At 42.3% G+C, this 19,447-nt stretch overlaps 1 protein-coding gene across 2 annotated transcripts in view; it reads right to left on the reverse strand.

The window, feature by feature from the left end:
* The window catches only part of LOC118399434 (immunoglobulin superfamily DCC subclass member 3-like), a 36,269-nt gene extending 29,167 nt beyond the window's left edge, over nucleotides 1-7,102 (reverse strand). Inside the window, exon 1 of one of the 2 annotated variants that reach the window (XM_035795505.2) lies at nucleotides 6,698-7,102. In XM_035795505.2, the coding sequence (XP_035651398.1) occupies nucleotides 6,698-6,734 (37 nt within the window). In that variant the 5' untranslated portion in view covers nucleotides 6,735-7,102. The remainder of the gene's footprint in view (nucleotides 1-6,697) is intronic. The other variant, XM_035795504.2, reaches the window with a different exon arrangement.
* Between the last annotated feature and the right edge of the window lie 12,345 nt (nucleotides 7,103-19,447).

The following is a 19,447-nucleotide window of genomic DNA, read 5'->3' on the forward strand; positions in this document are numbered from 1 at the left end:
CAGTCCCCACCCTGGAGGATGCGACCCTAACCCTTCAGGGGCCATGAGAGAGTTGGAGGAGAGTTGATGGAAGGGGGGAGTGGGTGATGGAGGGGACAGCTTGCGTCCGGCCACCAGGTCTGCCTCGAACTCCCACTCACTCGGGAAACCATTGTCTCCTAGGCCATTGGCCCTGAACTTTACAGGCTATTGTAATGGCGGCCAGGGATCATTTTAGCCAGCCACCCACCCCTCAAAAAGAGAGGGAGAGTGAGTGAAAGGGGGTCCTGAGCGCCGGGGATAAGGCAAAACCTACGCAAATCCCCTCATTGATTGCGTTACGCCTTCCTCTCACATAGCCTTACCCCGCTCTCCCTTTATCTATGTTTGAGTGGCAGCCAGATACAGCTGCACTGTGACTGAAGAACCAGTATATTAAAACTGAGCCTTGGACCAAACGTACATACAAAGTGCTATAGGCTTTAATATGGCAATAAACAATCTATTGAATGGACTTGTATGGAGGGGTTACCTGAGAAACTCATACTTTACAGGGCTGTTAAAAAGAGCAATGAAGTGTTATGGCAAGGAGAGAAGATTTGGTCTCACATTAGTAATCAGGTGGCATATTCGAGGGAAGAAATCTACTTACACTATTGGTCTATGTTTTATAATCAAATAGTGCATCAACATGTAGGCTGCACTTGTGCTGAACATTTTCTAAAAATAAAATAAATAAAAAGTTTGGCCGTGCTTGACTTAAAGCCTGCAGGCATAATGCTTTATAACTTGATATAATTTATGAGCTTTTATAATGTCTGATAATACATTTTGGAAAATCTTATAGCAAAAAATGCAAATGTAAGAAAAGTGCATTGTGACTTTCTTCGGCTACTTGGTTCACAACTGATTATAATTTTAATTTCTGTGACCCAAAAATTATTTTAAAAAAACGTAAAACAAGCTATTGAAACTCCATCCTTCCTATCTAAAAAGTAATCCAGGGCTTTTTGTGTGGGATTACAAATGTATACTATGCACCTCCAAAAATTGCTCCCTTCCCCTCTTCTCCCCCATTAGATCCATTAAAGCAGTGGGGGAACCGTAGTAAACAATGGCTGAATGCGGAGCTAGGGAGCTATGGAGCTTGGGAGAGGAATCCTGAAGTAACAGGGTGTGGAAAATGGGAATCGCTGGGAGGCGTGAGACTCAGTGCCCTGCGGCTCGCTCCTTTGTCTCGCTAATGGGAGTTAAACTCTCTCCCTCGCTCTGAGCCCGCCGCCTCTTTTTAGTGGTTATGCAAACATGCTATTGTAGCGGGCTACGAGATTGCGGGGGGGCGACACACACACCCAAATCGCCCAAATCTTTTGTTTAAGGATTGATCGTAATTAGCTGGCATATGCCAAGTTCAAAGTGGAATAAACAGACATCACTGTTTCCAATATTGAGGAGGAAGCTAAGCATGTGCCACCCATGTTTGAACTCCTCCCTTATAAATGGCAATGGGGGGCAATTAACTAACACTGCACGCAAATTGCTGCACTGCTTTTGTTTGTAACGGACACACCATATTATCCCATTCATCCAGTTCATTGGGAGAAAAAACAATGAATCAACTATTTTTGAGCTTGGCTTTCTTAGTTGTGGGATTGTTTTCATGCCTGGAGACATTAACACATTTAACAGGCAGACTTACATTTCAGGCTATTTGTGTGTTTGGATCAACTACAAAATCCAGGCTCAATTTAAAACACCTTCACTCCACCTCAACACAAAGAGCAATTAATTATTATTTTATTTTTAAATTATTGATCCTCTCAGTTCTGATTTATATCACAGGAGAAGGTCCCCAGAGGTCAAAAAGCAGAATTGACCATCTGCATTTGTAGATTGGATTGTTTCTGATGGGGATGGACAAACACACAGGTCTTAAAAGGACCTGAACAAATTTCTGCCAACTCTAGACCCCTCTTAGGATCAATAAGAAATCATCTCCAATGCAATGGGAGGAGGAGACCTTACTGCATGCCCTCTTGTTTTTAATCACTGGGATGTAAGCAAGCAGAAGGGGACACAGCCAACAAGGAAATCTCATTAAACAAAGAAAGGCATTGTGGGCCATGGTGGGTCCTCCTAGGACATAACACAATAATCTACACAAAGGGCCCTATCTTGTAAGGTCCTACCACACTGGGCCTAAAGGCTTTCGACAAATCAATCTACTGGTATACCTGCAGTATCTGGGTGATGTTCAGCAGGGCACACTATAGAAAATGCTTTGCAACGGAAAACAAAAACAAGCTTTTCTTATTGGATGAGTTCAGATAGTTCGGCCGAGTTCGAAAACTATTGTCTGATCATTGATAGGGTCACTAATACTTCTATTCACCTTCTCCATGTCTGAATTTCTGTTTGATTTGGACACTGGCTAAAGTATTTAGAGCCTCTATGGTAATTTTGAGTATAATGTCCTCCTTTTTGGGTTTGATACCACGGTCACGACCACTGGATATGGTTTCAGAAAATTGCACCAAGCAAGGAACACTGTTGGTACCACTACAATTGTCATTGACAAGTCTGTATTTTATTTACCAACACGATGGGTTGGGACTTTTAATGAAAACCTACAATGATGCAGCCTTTTAATTAAAAACACCAGCTCCTCTGTAAAGGTTACCTCACACTCGGTAATCACCAGAGGGTGTTTTAATTCAAATAACAAATGTGTGTAGTATACACTGGCGCTTGGGTTAAACAACAAACGTTAATACGAGAGAGGATTAACTAACCAGGTGTTCGATCAGTCCGCTATTTGTCATTTGAAGTTGGTGATAAACACACGTAAGCCTTACTGAAACCACTGGAGTGTGTCAGACAGTGTTCTATGTTTGTCACCAACTTCAAATGACTGTCTGTATCTCATATCCGCTGCAGTTCTGTATAGCAAGATTTTGTCTCACTAATAGCCCACAAATAGCCAATGGTACAGTATATAACTCTCTGCAGATACCGGTTGGGATGACATAGCTGTAAGAATACAATAGCATGTCCCAATGGTGCTTACTGCTTGTGTAATTAGAAATGTCAGTAGCATCAATTAGCAGATCATGACAGGGACTCCTCTGTCCCCATCATCCCATCAGTGAGTGTCAGTGATGGGGAAGACGATAGTAGGAAAAGGGGATACCTAGTCAGTTGTACAACTGAATGCCTTCAACTGAAATGTGTCTGAATCAGAGAGGTGTGGGGGGGCTGCCTTAATCAACATCCAAGTCTTCAGCTCCCAGGGAACAGTGAGTTAACTGCCTTGCTCAGGGGCAGAATGACAGATATTTACCTTGTCATCTCGGGGATTCAATCCAGCAACCATCTGGTTATTGGCCCAACTCTATAACCACTAGGTTACCTGCCACCACTCATGCAGCAGCCAATCAAATCGGAGCTGCTCTGCTACACAGGAAGAGTATATTGAACCTCTGTTAAGGCCAGGTAAGTCTTTAGTAGCCTAGGTGAACTCACACTATTAAACACTTACACTATTTAAGCACCTACAGATGTAGGATCTTAATTAGACCCTTATAGTGTATTTGAGGTTTAAAAAGGCTTCTGATGTTTATAATATTCACTTTGAAATGTCAGACTTAATTTTCCCTAATGTATCAACACCTATAACAATGTCCCTTGATCAAAATCCACATAATAATTAACATTTCCTGTTGCTCCAGGATTATTTCCCTGCAGCCTCAACTTAAGATCCTACATCTGTAGGGATTGTGATATGCTATTATCATCCAATACCATTCCGAATGTACCTGAAAAAAATCACACTAGGTTATGTTTTGAGTGGAACATTCTTTTAAGAGATGAATGGAACTGGTTCTACATCTGCTTTACACAACACAGTGGTAAAACCCACACCATGTCACAAGCACCCTATCAATGTCTCTGGGTCAGGTTTCCCACGAGTTGCCCCGCGTGCATGGGTTCTGGAGTCGGATTAGCTCCCTCAGACTCATGTTGCGATATGCCTGTCACATTGGCCCCCATAATTGTACCTTCAGCAGAGAAAATCTGCTGTATTACTATGTATTACTATAAGCCCTAGGAGGATAGAGATGTTGCCCTCCTTTAATGCTGTATGGAGGGATGGAGCAGTGGCCCAGCATAGGGCTATTGTCCACGTGTGGATTAAACCAATGGGGTGTCTTTTTGGACTTGGAGCGGTCCTATGGTGTTATCCCTATATCTAGCTACCTCTGGACAGTGTGTGTGTGTGTGTGTTTGTTTGTGTGTGTGTGTGGTTGTGATGTGAACATGGTCACGGGCAACAGTGGGAGGATTACCCTTGACGAACACACACACAGCCTTTTTAATAAGGTCTCAATCTGCGCCAGATTCACAGAGAGGGAGCGGGGGCCAGTGTTATGGAGATGAGGGTGTGTGAAGGTCAGATCACAACTGGGGCGGGGTGAGGCGCCTAGCCATTATCTCCTGGGCTTTTCTTGTCCCCCCCCATCACCAATCACTCCATTGACCAGGAGGGGGACCCCAAGGGTTAAGTCCCCCACCCTACACCACCCCCCTAGGTCACAACAGCCCCCTCTTTCTCCCAGAAAGGTCATAGGTCCTTCCCTCGACCCCTTTCTCCAGTCCAACTACCCCAGAACACCAGTTCTGCTCCTTCAATGAGTTGTTGTTTGGATGGGACACTATATGAGGCCTGATTTCAATACAATACAAAGGACCGCAACACACTGGACCCTAAACATTGGGCCTAGAGCCTATTTTAAGTTAGGCCTTAACTTTCTAAAGCATATGAAATGTTAAATCTTAGTTTCTTGATATTAACTTTTTATATTAGTTGAGAGCTTATTAATTTCTTAGTTTGTTACAAGAGGGGGTGATTTCTTTGGTACTGTTCTGAAAGGAGCTGACATTTTAACTTGACTTTGATTTGCAGAGTTAATCATCACATTCTAGGGTTGAAGAGAGCCGTTCCTATCTGTAAATCCAATGTTGTGTATATGTTAGGCAAATTATGTATAGGCCTAATCATACTACCCTTGGCCTCTTCAACTCATTTGATATCGCCAGATTTGGTCTTGATATTTATCATTGACTTGAAAAAAGGTCAAACAAAATAGCCTCTTCTTTTTAAGTTTGAGTTGGAAAATGAACTCTACATCAGCAATAATAGAAGGGGAAGGGGTCAAATTATAAAGGTTGTATCCAAACAGATTCCCATATAATCACATAGGCATACACTAACTCCAAAATAAGGCACACACACACTTGTGTATTCAATGTTCTCTGAAAAACAAGTTGAATGTTATCCTTAAAATAGCAAAATTGTTGTAAAATTATTAACAATACATGAATAGATAATGTATACATCTACGTGTAATAGAACCAGTTAATGAGAAAGGCAAGTAAAACTATTCTGACATGTGTTTCTCAACAATCTTATATCTAGGCGTAGCATTCATCCAATTAACAAACTGACAAGAGTCCCGTCCGGAACAGCTGTGTGAACAGGGCTCACAAACCGCTGAACTCATGTTTATGCACGCGCGCTAACAGCCTCATTAATTAAGCCTAATCAACCACGTCGTTTCCCAGGGGGTGGCCTTCGGGATACAAATGTAGGCCTACTGTTTTCAATTGTAATTAACTGAGTAATACGAAATAAGCCCCCCTCGATTCAATATCCTCAAATCAATACGGTTCGCATTGTTTTTATTAAAGGGAGGGAACGCACACTGCTTAACACTGGTACTGATTAGGTGTGCTGATGAATATCTGAGTCCTATGGCATGATTTCAGGTCATTCTCAGCCATCCATTGTCATTGTGATATACATAGCTATAAATGATTTCGTTGTACATTTGATTATTTATCACTTTCCTGATCAGATAGGTTTGATTTGGGTTGTACTATCAGTGTCAATAAGCGTTCTACTCAATGAAAAACGCAACATTCAAAGTTCCACTTGAACTTGACGTTTTCGGTCAACACTTTATTTCAAGTTCCAAAAACGTATTGCACCTATATGATGGATATTGTTGATATAATTCAAAGCCATAAAATCTACAACATCATAGCAGTTAAAATCGATCACATATGTCCAAATATCTTGATTAAACCCGAATCGAATGGAATGGACCATTCGTTCATGAGCAGGTGCTAAATATTAGTTTGCTGTGCATCAGATGAAAACAAGTTGGTATTTCATCTTCCTAATACACAACCATTAATATCTGTAGATATCGTAAAAGCTGGTGGTACCCATCCCATAAACTTTGACTCGTCGTATAAAACTTGAATTGCAGCTGACCAAATCCATCTTTAACCAAGCCTACCAGGCCTACCACTATCAATTCAAATCAAGAGAGAAAATACTGTGTAACAAAACGTAGAGCCGACATAAAGAAAATGCATATAGGCTTACACACGGCTATTGAAACAGAATAACCAGATGCTGTTCAATTATACAAACTAAACAATGAACAAAAACGTTCGATTAGAAACCATGCAGTGTCTATGAATTATAGGCCAACTGTTACACACTAACTTCATAAACACACAGACAGAAGAATAAACCGCTGAACCATTTTTGCCCTGTTAATGGGTCCCCAGTCCCCCACTACAAAGTTGTAGTGCAAAAACAACAAACCCATATAACCACATAAATAACATGATTAAAAGGCATACTTACTCAAACAGATGAACGCCACCAAACAGGCGAGCAGCATCCTTGGCCGGTTAATTTTTTTTACTAATAAAGAAAATAGTATTTTGGCTTTGCTGAAATGTCTTCTTGCCCCCCCCAAAAAAACAAAACAAAAATCGAAAAAATATATATTCCAATTGCTGAGACGAGTCTTTGGAAAGCTTGTGCTGAGATGTCTTCTTTGGAGAGCTTATAATACACGTGATTCACTTTTATTAAAAGAGTTCTACTCTTCTTTGGAATCCCTTGTCCAGCGTATTGGCCGGAGCTGGCAAATGGTCACGTCCAAAGCTACTTTCAGAATACTGTTTTGCCTATTCAGAACCAACGGAAGGGACAGCGGACATTAGGTATGCAGCGTCATTGTTGTCCCTGCTGACACCCGCGGTCAGTGAATGGACATTGACACAACAGCTTTCACCGGCGCTGGCAGGTTGGTCCCGCCCAATGAACCAATCACATAACGCGCGGCTTCGGAGGCGGAGGTGCGTTGTGCCTCATAGGCATGATTGATTTTCATTTGAATGGAGCTCCGGCCACTTCTCCGCTGCTCTGGCTTGATGTCACATACACATACCATAATCACTACGGACAGCTGTGGTCACCCCGGAGAGCAGTGACGTCGCATGCGCTCTGTTTTCTTCAGGATATAGTTGTGACACTATGAAGGCAAGGCAGGTCTTGGTTTGTTGACAATATTTTGAGAGAAGTGGAGAGAGACATGCAGTTGGTAACACTATTTTAAGCCTGTAGATATGCATTTATGATGTGGTTATAATGCATTGTAAGACTTATACAATGTATGACTATATTGCAATATGTAATAAGATAAAGCTCATTGGTTTATTTTAATTTGTGAAAAACAGTATCAGAAAGATGCAATTTTATGCAAAACTAGGCTATCCATATTTATTGACCCCATTCACATAATCCTTTTTATTTTGTCCATTGTCATCACAAGCCATATGACCTTAACCAAGTCCTTTTCAGAGCAGTTCATGTCACACATAATGGTCATACAGATTCATATCGAGATATATGTCCTATGGCAAGAAATCCCATGACTCTGTGTTGTGTAATGAAAGGTGAGATGTGCACAGTGAAGTCTAATAGAATGGTCAGTGGTGCTGTTGGTTGATCAAGTGTTGGGCCCACCTCAGGATCATATATAGCCTATCCTGGAGACAGGGTTCAATCCCCCATTCCACCTCTACCTTTCATCCCTCTTTCAACTGTTTCCCTCTCTGAAAATGTGTCTATTATTTGTATAAAATATTTGTGCCAGAGTTTTTTTTTCCATTGCCACCTAGTCATCCCAACTGGTTCATTCTCATTCTTCCCCTCACCACTCCACTACTTCTTCAAGTCATTAAGCATGATGAATGCTGCCATCACTCGCCCACTCCTCCGCATCCTCCAAGACTCTGGTACTTGCCTACAGGGCACTGAGGGGAACCACTCCTCCGTATCGCCAGTCAATGTTCAAACCAATGATCAAACCCAAGTGTGTCTCCATATCTCTTAACTCCTCTGCAGGTTACATACCTTAATAGCGGGACAGCAGGAAGAGAGTCAAAAGGTCCAACATCAGCCAGTACCGGGTGTACACACCTGACCCTACAATCACAGGCAACAGTGTTCTTCTTTAAAACACCCCCCCAGTTTCCCATATCGGATAAGTCACTGATCCAATATGACGATTTCCAAAGCACCTGGTCATATTGAGTGTGCAACACCATGACATCACCACCAAGACCAAAGTTGACATCTAAGATTGTGGTCATTCCTACCCTGCTCTATAGTGTGGAAACCTGGACCTGCTGGAGGTCAACTTTAAATCAACTTTATGTCATGTCAAACCAAATAATTGAGTTGATTTCAGTTGATTTGGCCATGACATTTAGAAAGTTGCACCGACGCCACTCCTGACCCCCCCCCCCCCAAAACACACAATTAGCCTTAATTTTCCTAAGCATTATGCAATAGGGAACCCTCATGAAACTGACAAGCAACAGACTGGGAGTCAGGAGTCATTCATTGAGGAGCCAAGCACTGTTTCCTCTCAATAGCCATGTTAAATGGACATTGGGAGGGCTACACTACACATGAGCTGTATGTTGTGCATAACGTGCATAATGTTGTCCATGCCAGGGATTCTCGCCAATTAGAAAGGGTTATAGTTGTGAATCCTACCGAAAACTCTTGACAACTCTAACTAATATCGTAATGTTACCTGTAATGTTGAAAAGGGATGGTTTCATAAAAGGGATGGCTTACTATGTAGAACAGATTATAAAGGAGAATGGAATCCCATTGTCCTTTAGCATTTTTGTTACATTTATTTAGAAGTTAGGGACGAGAAATGCCAATTGAACCAAAGTCTTACAAATATGTGTTTTCTGGAGTTGGAGGTGTTACCACCAGCTATGGCAGTCTATGTTAAACTTGAGGGTAAATATGTTACATATTTAAGCCTAAATAGGAAGTGCAAAGCGACAAAGGTTACGATTGTTCAAAGCATTTCTGACCCAAAGTGACAAGGCACAACAGTGAAAACTGTCTGTCAGTCTGAAAGGTACTTTGTCAGAGAACTAACGATGATCAAGAATCAGTATACAGAACATAATGATATATTTGATTGAAACTTAGGCCATAGTCCTCAGCAGAGTGGGATCACCTCATGAAAATGTCATAGACTGTTGGTGAAAATGTCAACGATTCAGGTCACTGGTTTCCTTGACCTTTCAGTTATGATTCTTCACGCTGATAGATTCAACTAGTACAGTACATGATTCAGTGAAGTTTAGAGCAGTGGCGGATTTAGCTATAGACGACATGGGCAGCCGCCGGGGTTGGCAGCCACCGGGGTTGGTCTTGCCGGGGTTGGCACGGGGCGACCGCACAAAAATGTTCAGAAGGGTGACATTTGCAAGATCGGTATTCTATTGCTCATTTGCACGTCACGTCAATGATATGTCACCGTGTGGGACTCTGGGTCAATTAACCTTGTTGGAGTGGGCACCCTGATTCTAGTTTGTGAGCTAGGCAGGTCTCCCACTCAGAAGTACAAGATGGGGAGGAGGGCAGGGGTAGGTTGACCTCAGGTCTCCCCACTGGAAGCCCGAGGTAGGGGGAGAGGGAGAATCTATCAAATAGCGCACCCCTAATTTTGTACAGTACTAATGCAATTAGTAAAATCAGTCACACTATGAAATGCTACCAAATAAACCACAATTCATTCATAATACTGTGAATATATAGTTTCACAGACATATTGTTGCATTTCTCTGGTTTGTGTGAAATTGTTAAGAATAATATTAAACCAGTCTGCACACCACCAAGGTGAATTGTTTGTCTTGACTCTTGGTTGACAGTGTTGGGGGATGGGTAATGTATTGATGCTCGAGTGCCAAATCAACACAAATGGATAAGAAAAGGTCTAAGCCACCTGTCACGGTTTTCATAAGGTGAAGGAGAGTCGGACCAAACTGCAGCGTGTATATTGTGATCCATGTTTAATAAAACAAACGTAACACGAATCCAAAACACAAACTCTACAAAACAATAAACGTAATGAAAACCGAAACAGCCTAAACTGGTGCAAACTAACACAGAATAAGGCCGTCAAGACACTCAGGACAATCACCCACAATACAACCAAAGAATATGGCTGCCTAAATATGGTTCCCAATCAGAGACAACGATAAGCACCTGCCTCTGATTGAGAACCACTCCAGACAGCCATAGACTTTGCTAGATAACCCCACTAGCTACAATCCCAAATACATACACACCAAAACAAAACACACCACAATACAAAAACTCCATGCCACACCCTGGCCTGACCCAATACATGAAGAAAAACACAAAATACTTAGACCAGGGCGTGACACCACCACGTGCCCAGCTTAGGAAAAAGAGGAAAGAAGAAGAGGAGAAATGCTCAAAAGATAAAAGGTATGCAGCTATGTCATCTCTTTATGAGTATAATATTATGCATGTAAAGAAATAGGCTAGTATAACACTTGTGTTTCCCCACGAGGTGAGATCTTGCATGGAGCCCCAGACTGAGGTTGATTGACCGTCATCCTGAACTTCTTCCATTTCCTAATAATTGCGCCAACAGTTGTTGCCTTCTCACCAAGCTGCTTGCCTATTGTCCTGTAGCCCATCACAGCCTTGTGCAGGTCTACAATTGTGTCCCTGATGTCCTTACACAGCTCTCTGTTCTTGGGCATTGTGGAGAGGTTGGCGTCTGTTTGATTGAGTGTGTGGACAGGTGTCTTTTATACAGGTAACGAATTCAAACAGGTGCAGTTAATACAGGTAATGAGTGGAGAACAGGGGGGCTTCTTAAAGAAAAAAACAGGTCTGCGAGAGACGGAATTCTTACTGGTTGGTAGATGATCAAATACTTATGTCATGCAATAAAATGCTAATTAATTACTTAAAAATCATACAATGTGATTTTCTGGATTTTTGTTTTAGATTCCGTCTCTCATAGTTGAAGTGTACCTATGATAAAAATGACAGACCTCTTCATGCTTTGTAAGTAGGAAAACCTGCAAAATCGGGAGTGTATCAAATACTTGTTCTCCCCACTGTATATAAAAATTGGTTGATTAATCGGTATCGGCTTTTTTTTGGGTCCTCCAATAATCGGTATCGTGTTGAAAAAACAGAATCGGTACACCTATAGTATGTTTGTACCCAAACCTACCAAGATACTCGACCCGCTCCACTACAGCCTTGTCAATGTTAATGGGGGCCTATTCAGCCCACCTTTTCCTGTAGTCCACGATCAGCTCCTTTGTCTTGATAACAGTGAGGGAGAGGTTGTTGTCTTGGCACCACACTGCCAGTTCTCTGACCTCCTCCCTATAGGCCATCTCATTGTTGTCAGTGATCAGGCCACTACCACTGTTGTGTCATCAGCAAACTTAATGAAGGTGTTGGAGTTGTGTTTGGACACGCAGTCGTCAGTGAATAGGGAATACAGGAGGGGACTAAGTACACAACCCTGAGGGGCCCCAGTGTTAAGGATCAGCGTGGCAGACGTGTTGTTGCCTACTCTTACCACCTGGGGGTGGCCCGTCAGGAAGTCCAGGATCCAGTTGCAGAGGGAGGTGTTTAGTCCCAGAGTCCTTAGCTTAGTGATGAGTTTCGTGGGCACTATGGTGTTGAACGCTGAGCTGTAGTCGATGAACAGCATTCTCACATAGGTGTTCCTTTTGTCCATGTGGGAAAGGGCGGTGTAGCGTGCAATTGAGATTGCGTCATCTGTGGATCAGTTGGGGCGGCTACCAATGTGAGTGCCACGGGGCGGTAATCATTTAGGCAGGTTACCTTCGCTTCCTTGGGCACAGGGACTATGGCGGTCTGCTTGAAACATGTAGGTATTACAGACTCGGTCAGGGAGAGGTTGAAAATGTCAGTGAAGACACTTGCCAGTTGGTCCGCGCATGCTTTGAAGTCACGTTCTGGTAATCTGTCTGGCCCAGCTGTTTTGTGAATGTTGACCTGTTTAAAGGTTTTGTTCACATCGGCTACCGAGAGCGTTATCACACAGTCATCCAGAACAGCTGGTGCTCACGTGCATTCTTCAGTGTTGCTTGCCTCGAAGCGAGCATAAAAGGAATTTAGCTCGTCTGGTAGGCTCACATCACTGGGCAGCTCGTGCCTGGGTTTCCCTTTGTAGTCCGTAATAGTTTTCAAGCCCTGCCACATCCGACAAGCATTGTGTAGTGGGATTCAATCTTAATCCTGTATTGACGCTTTGCTTGTTTTATGGTTCGTCTGAGGGCATAGCAAGATTTCTTATAAGCGGATTAATCTCCCGCTCCTTGAAAGCGGCAGCTCTAGACTTTAGCACAATGCGAATGTTGCCTGTAATCCATGGCTTCTGGTTGGGATATGTACTGTACGTACAGTCACTGTCGGGACGACGTCATCGATGCACTTATTGATGAAGCCAATGACTGAGGTGGTATATTCCTCAATGCCATTGGATGAATCCCGGAACATATTCCAGTCTGTGCTAGCAAAACAGTCCTGTAGTGTAGCATCTGCGTCATCTGACCACTTTCATATTGAGCGAGTCACTGGTACTTCCTGCTTTAGTTTTGCTTGTAAGCAGGAATCAGGAGGATAAAATTGTGGTCAGATTTGCCAAATGGAGGGCGGGGGAGAGCTTTGTATGCATCTCTGTGTGTGGAGTAAAGGTGGTCTTGGATTTTTCTCCCCCCGGTTGCACATGTGAAATGCAGAGTAAAAATTTGGTAAAGCTGATTTAAGTTTGCCTGCATCAAAGTCCCTTGCCACTATGAGTGCCGCTTCTGGGTGAGCATTTTCTTCTTCGCTTATGTCCTTATAGAGTTGGTTGAGAGCAGTCTTAGTGCCAGCTTCGCTTTGTGATGGTAAATATACGGCTATGAATAATACAGATGAGAACTCTCTTGGTAGATAGTGTGGTCGACAACTTATCATAAGGTTCTCTACCTCAGGCGAGCAATACCTCGAGACTTCTTTAATGTTAGACATCGCGCACCAGCAGTTATTGACAATAAGACACACACCCCCACCCCTCGTCTTACCAGAGGTAGTGTCTCTGTTCTGCCGGTGCATGGAAAATCCAGTCAGCTCTATATTGTCCATTTCATCGTTCAGCCACGTCTTGGTGAAACACAAGATGTTACCGTTTTGAATGTCCCGTTGGTTGGATAATCTTAACAGTAGGTCATCAATATTATTTTCTAACAATTGCACGTTAGCAAGGAGATTGGAAGGCTTTGGTAGTTTACTCACTCGCCTCAGGCATTTCAGAACGATCCCCGATCTGGGTCTCCTTTTCCGGCATAAAAGGCGTGGATCTGTGCCTGTTCAAGTGAAAGCAGGATATCCTTCTTGTTGGACTCGTTAAAAGAAAAAGTTATTCTAGTCCGCGGTGAGTAATCACTTTTCTGATGTCCAGAAGTTATTTTGAGTCATAAGAGATGGTAGCAGCAACATTATGTACACAATAAGTTAAAAAATAAGTTACACAAAATGCAAAAAATGATTTACAAAATTGCACAATTGTTTGGGTGAATGTAAAACGTGAGCCATCTTCTTCGGCGCCATTTTAAATCTCATGAAGGTGGCACGCCAGTCTTTCTTGTGAGCAAATTTTGTCATTAAACTTTGTTATCAAAGTCTGGCATTCTCTGGATTTATGTTGCTTTCAAGACAAAAACAAGGTCGAATCATGACATCAGTGATCTTCAGGTTGGATCTCTAGACCGAGTATTTTAAATGTATTTTCCCAGATGGAGCTGTTTTTTTCTTTATTTTACAGTTGCCTTGAACTGACTGAAGTCTGAGATTTCCCAGTTCCAATTTTCCAGTTATTTGAGCACAGCAGAAGTCATGCTGAATTGACAGCATGGCCAATGTATTCAACCTTTTCTGGCCCATGGTGTTGCGTGTGAATGTTTATCCTTTTAAGCTTGGAAAAGAGATCCTTAAAACTAGACATGGACCACACACCCTCTCCACCAAATAGCAGGCAGGGAAAGCAAAATAGTGATTGCTTTGCAGCACTTGAAGTTAGCCATTGATTCCTTCCAAACTACTCTTTGTTGAATTTGCGATTTCCAACTTGATGTGTAATGTTTACGGCCAATGGCTGATGAGCACGTTTAATCTACAGTTTATTTTCATATGGCAAGGATTGAAAAGGATTTGCCAGTAGATTGTTGACGTGATCCATGATGATGACGTGATTTGACATCATTTTATGTGGCCAATAACCTTGAGCCTTCTTGGATGGGCACTTCTAATGTAAATATATGGCAACAGCCAAGGGGGCTTGGACTTTCTAGCTCTCCCTGTAGATTTTGCTGTGACATAGTGTCCCCATGAGTGTCAGAACACTGAGCCAATCACGGTGCACCTAGAGAAGATTACCAACCCCTACTCTCTGTATTTTTCGCTGGCTGCCCCTCCACCACAGAAAGCACTGAGCTAGGCTTAAACACCTGCATTTTGGAGCTGCCTTACTTATATGAAATATTTTATATTAAGTATTTCCTTGTCAACAAAACTGTATGAATAAGGCTTGAAATGACTTATATGCTTTCTAAATCCAGTATAATCAAATTATAAAATGACTAACCATAAGATTTCACCTTCCTTATAACTGTAAAATACATATTTGTATGTTTAATGTTAAAAGAAAATGTGCATATTTTGTAAAGGTCTTTCTTGATCAAAACGTCTGCCTCCATCCCTGTGAACTTCTCACAGAGCTCTAGCTGGTCTATGAATTATTTTTAATTAATAGGTATTATTTTATTGCCGACTGTGCTACCATGATGAAACCACTCTCTCCTGCTGCGCTACAATATAACAATTGTAGGCATGTGCTTTGTCAGTTTGCTATGACATAGAGTTCAGCCAGGAGTCGATGGACAGTCAGAAGAGCAAATTAAATTGTAGGAGAGACATCCCAGCTTCAAGTGGTTTCAGATTTCACATCCTACGTCACACAGGCACATAAAATATACTCTATGCCCTTGGGAACCTGGGCTATTGCTCAATGCAAGACATTTCGATCTACAGTGTCAATGGATAAATTAAGTGGAAATGTTGGTCGGAACCGGTACCAGAACCACGCAGGCCCCCTAAACAGGGGACTTTACATCTAAGAGGTGTTAATAAGGAAGCTGCGAATTTTCGCAGCTTTTTGTTAAAAATCGCGCAACATTTCAGCACCCTGCTACCCATGCCAGGACTATAGTATATGCATATGATTAGTATGTGTGGATAGAAAACACTCAGACGTTTCTAAAACTGGTTAAATCACGGCTGTGACTATAACAGAACGTGCGTTTCATCGAAAAGTGCAGGAAAATCTGATCACTGAAAATGGGAAAATATATCCATGCGCAACTTCAACCAATTGTTAAAAGTGACCCACATTAAATGGAGCCGAGGTTGCAATACCTACAGCTTCCACACGATGTCAACAGTCTTGTCATTTGTCTCGGATTTGTTTCTTGGTCAAACCGAAACAAGGGAGCCGATTTCTTCCGGTCTCCGACAGGATGTTTTGGTTGAGAAACATCCGGACATGATTTCAAGACGTGGAGCTAAAGAATATACATCGCCCCGTGATCATTTTGATAGATTATTAACGTTTACTAATACCTAAAGTTGCATTACAAAAGTATTTCGAAGTGTTTTGTGAAAGTTTATCGTCTACTTTTTTTATTTAAAAAAATGACGTTACGTTAAAAAACGCAATTTTTTTCGTTGATCAATGATGAATGTTTTATGAATGTTTTATATTTTATTTCTGCGTTTTGGGTAGCACCGGCTACCGCAAAATCTGTCGTCTTAGATGAAGTTCCAGTACTTTTGGGTGCATGCTATCAGATAATAGCTTCTCATGCTTTTGCCGAAAAGCATTTTACAAATCTGACTCTGTAGCTAGATTCACAACGAGTGTAGCTTTAATTCAGTACATTGTATATGTATTTTAATGAAAGTTAGAGTTTTATCAAAAACTATACGTGGCGCACTTGAAATTTCCGCTGATTTGATCCCCACAGCGGGAGCACTTCCCTAACAATTAAGGAAGTCTGGAGGTTTTGCATGCCTTAGTAAGAATAACTCATTACAAGCTGTAGACCATAATATTTACCAAGAGTTTTCATCTATATTTTTCGTAGCTGTCTATTTACCACCACAAACCAATGCCGGCAATGACTGCACTCAACAAGCTGAATAGGGCCGAAAGTAAACAAGAAAATGCTCATCCAGAGGTGTTGCTCCTAGTGGCCGGTGATTTTAATATAGGAAAACTGAAATCCATTTGACCTAATTTCTACCATCATGTCACCTGTGCAACTAGGGGGGAAAAACTCTAGATCACCTTTACTCCACACACAGATGCATACAAAGCTCTCCCGCACCCTCCATTTGGTAAACCTGACCATAACTTTATCCTCCTGATTCCTGCTTACAGGCCAAAACTGAAACCGGAAGTACCAGTGAGGGACTCAATACGGAAGTGGTCCGATGAAGCGGATGCTAGGCTACAGGACTGTTTTGCTAGGACAGACTGGAAAATGTTTCCAGACTCATCCGAAGGCATTGAGGAGTTTAACACATCAGTCACTGGCTTCCTTAATAAATTATTGTATTGACAACGTTGTGGCCACAATCAGAAGTGATTGATTTCAGGCAACATCCGCACTGAGCTAAAGGCTAGAGCTGCCGCTTTCAAGGAACAGAACACTAACCCGGATGCTTATAAGAAATCCCACTACGCCCTCCGACGAACCATCGAAGTGTCAATAAAGGACTAAGACTGGCTCCGGAGAGCGTCATCACAGATTCAATGTGAGTAAGACCTTTAAACAAGTTGACATTGACAAGGCAGCAGGGTCATATGTATTACCAGGACGCGTACTCAGAGCAGCTGCCAAGAGTCTTCACTGACATTTTCATGCTCTCCCTGACCCTGTCTGTAATACCCACATGTTTCAAGCAGACCACCATATTCCCTGGGCCCAAGAACGCCAACGTAATCAGTCTAAATTACTATCACCACAAGGCACTTGCATCTATAGTCATGAAATGCTTTGAAAGGCTGCTCATAGCTCACATCAACACCATCATCCCAGAAACCCTGGACCCACTCCAATTCGCATACCGCCCCAACAGATCCACAGATTACGCAATCTCGATTGCACTCCACACTGCCCCCTCCCACCTGGAAAGATGAACACCTACATAAAAGTGAAACATTTTTAGAAGCATTAGACCAGAAGCTTGATACTGTTTGACGTCTACATTTGAACATTAGTCATGAAGAGAACATTTTTGGAGCTTACACTTAATGACTAATGTTCAAACCTAGAAGTCAAACAGTATCAAGGTTCTGGTCTAATGCTTCTAAAAATGTTAGGCATAATCGTGTTCATTGAGCTCTCAACTAGCCTTGACTACAGCTCAGCATGGATCCAGGATCCTGGATTCCTGATGGGATACCCACAGGTGGTGAGGATTAGCAACAACACTTCCGCCACACTGACCAACAACAAGGTGGCCCCTCAGGGGTGCATGCTCAGTCCCCTCCCGTACTCCCTGTTCACTCATGACTGCATGGCCAGGCACGACTCCAACACCATCATTAAGTTTGCGAATGACACGACAGTGGTAGGCCTGATCACCGACAACAATAAGACATCCTATAGGGAGGAGGTCAGAGTCCTGCACTGTGGTGCCAGGATAACAACCTGTCCCTCAAAGTGATCAAGACAAAGGAGATGATTGTGGACTACAGGAAAAGGAGGACTGATCACACCCCCCATTCTCATCGATGGAGCTGTTGTGGAGCAGGTTGAGAGCTTCAAGTTCCTTGGTGTCCACATCACCAACAAACTATCATGGTCCAAACACACCAAGACAGTCGTGAAGAGGGCACGACAACCCCTATTCCCCCTCTGGAGACTAAAAAGATTTGGCATGGGTCCTCAGATCCTCAAACATTTCTACAGCTGCAACATCAAGAACATCCTGACTGGTTGCATCACTGCCTTGTTTGACAACTACTCGGCCTCCAACCGCAAGGCACTACAGAGGGTAGTGCGTATGGCCCAGTACATCACTGGGGCCAAGCTTCAAAGGAAGGCCCTAAAAATTGTCAAAGGCTCCAGCCACCCTAGTCATAGACTGTTCTCTCTGATACCTTGTCACAACACAACTGATTGGCTAAAATGCATTAAGAAGGAAAGAAATTCCAGAAATTAACTTTTAAGAAGGCACACCTGTTAATTGAAATGCATTCCATGAAGCTGGTTGAGAGAATGACAAGAGTGTGCAAAGCTGTCATCAAGGCTTTTTGAAGAATATAAAATATATTTGAATTTGTAGAATACTTTTTGGATACTACACGATTCCATATGTGTAATTTCATAGTTTTGATGTCTTCACTATTATTCTACAATGTAGAAAATAGTAAAAAAAAAAAACAAAAAAAAACTCTTGAATGAGTAGGGGTTCTGAGAGAGAGTGAGAGTGAGAGTGAGAGTGAGAGAGAGAGAGATTTTTTTTACTTATCTATTTTTCTTAACTGCATTGTTGTTAAGGGCTTGTAAATAAGCATTTCACTGTAAGGTCTATCTATACCTATTGTATTCAGTGCATGTGACAAATTACATTTGATTTGAACAGTGGTTAAAAATAAGTGGCAAGTGTAGCTCAGTTGGTAGAGCATGGCGCTTGTAATGCCAGAGTAGTGGGTTTGATTCCCGGGACCACCCATACGTAGAATGTATGCACACATGACTGTAAGTCGCTTTGGATAAAAGCGTCTGCTAAATGGCATATATATTATATTATTAGAGTAAGGGAAGACACCTGTATAAAATACAGGAATAGGTGGGGGCAGGCAGGTCCTCAGACAGAGAGAAGGGAAGAAAGTGTAGTTACAAGGCTGAGACTGGGACACAAGGCTAAATAGTACATTGAAAGTGATGGGGAAACATCTGACTGGGAGGTGTGATCATTGTCAAGAGGAGATGGAGACAGTGGAACATCTTCTATTTCAGTCCCAGAAATATATGAGAGAAATGGAGAGATTGTTATTCGATTTGAGGAGTAATGGGGTTGAAGAGACAGGATTAAGTGAACTGCTGGGGAAATCTTCAGGGGATGTGCTATTTAATTATGTATTTCGTTTCTTTAGGG

The sequence above is a fragment of the Oncorhynchus keta genome, chromosome 20, assembly GCF_023373465.1.
Source record: "Oncorhynchus keta strain PuntledgeMale-10-30-2019 chromosome 20, Oket_V2, whole genome shotgun sequence".
In the NCBI taxonomy this organism is placed as follows: domain Eukaryota; kingdom Metazoa; phylum Chordata; class Actinopteri; order Salmoniformes; family Salmonidae; genus Oncorhynchus; species Oncorhynchus keta.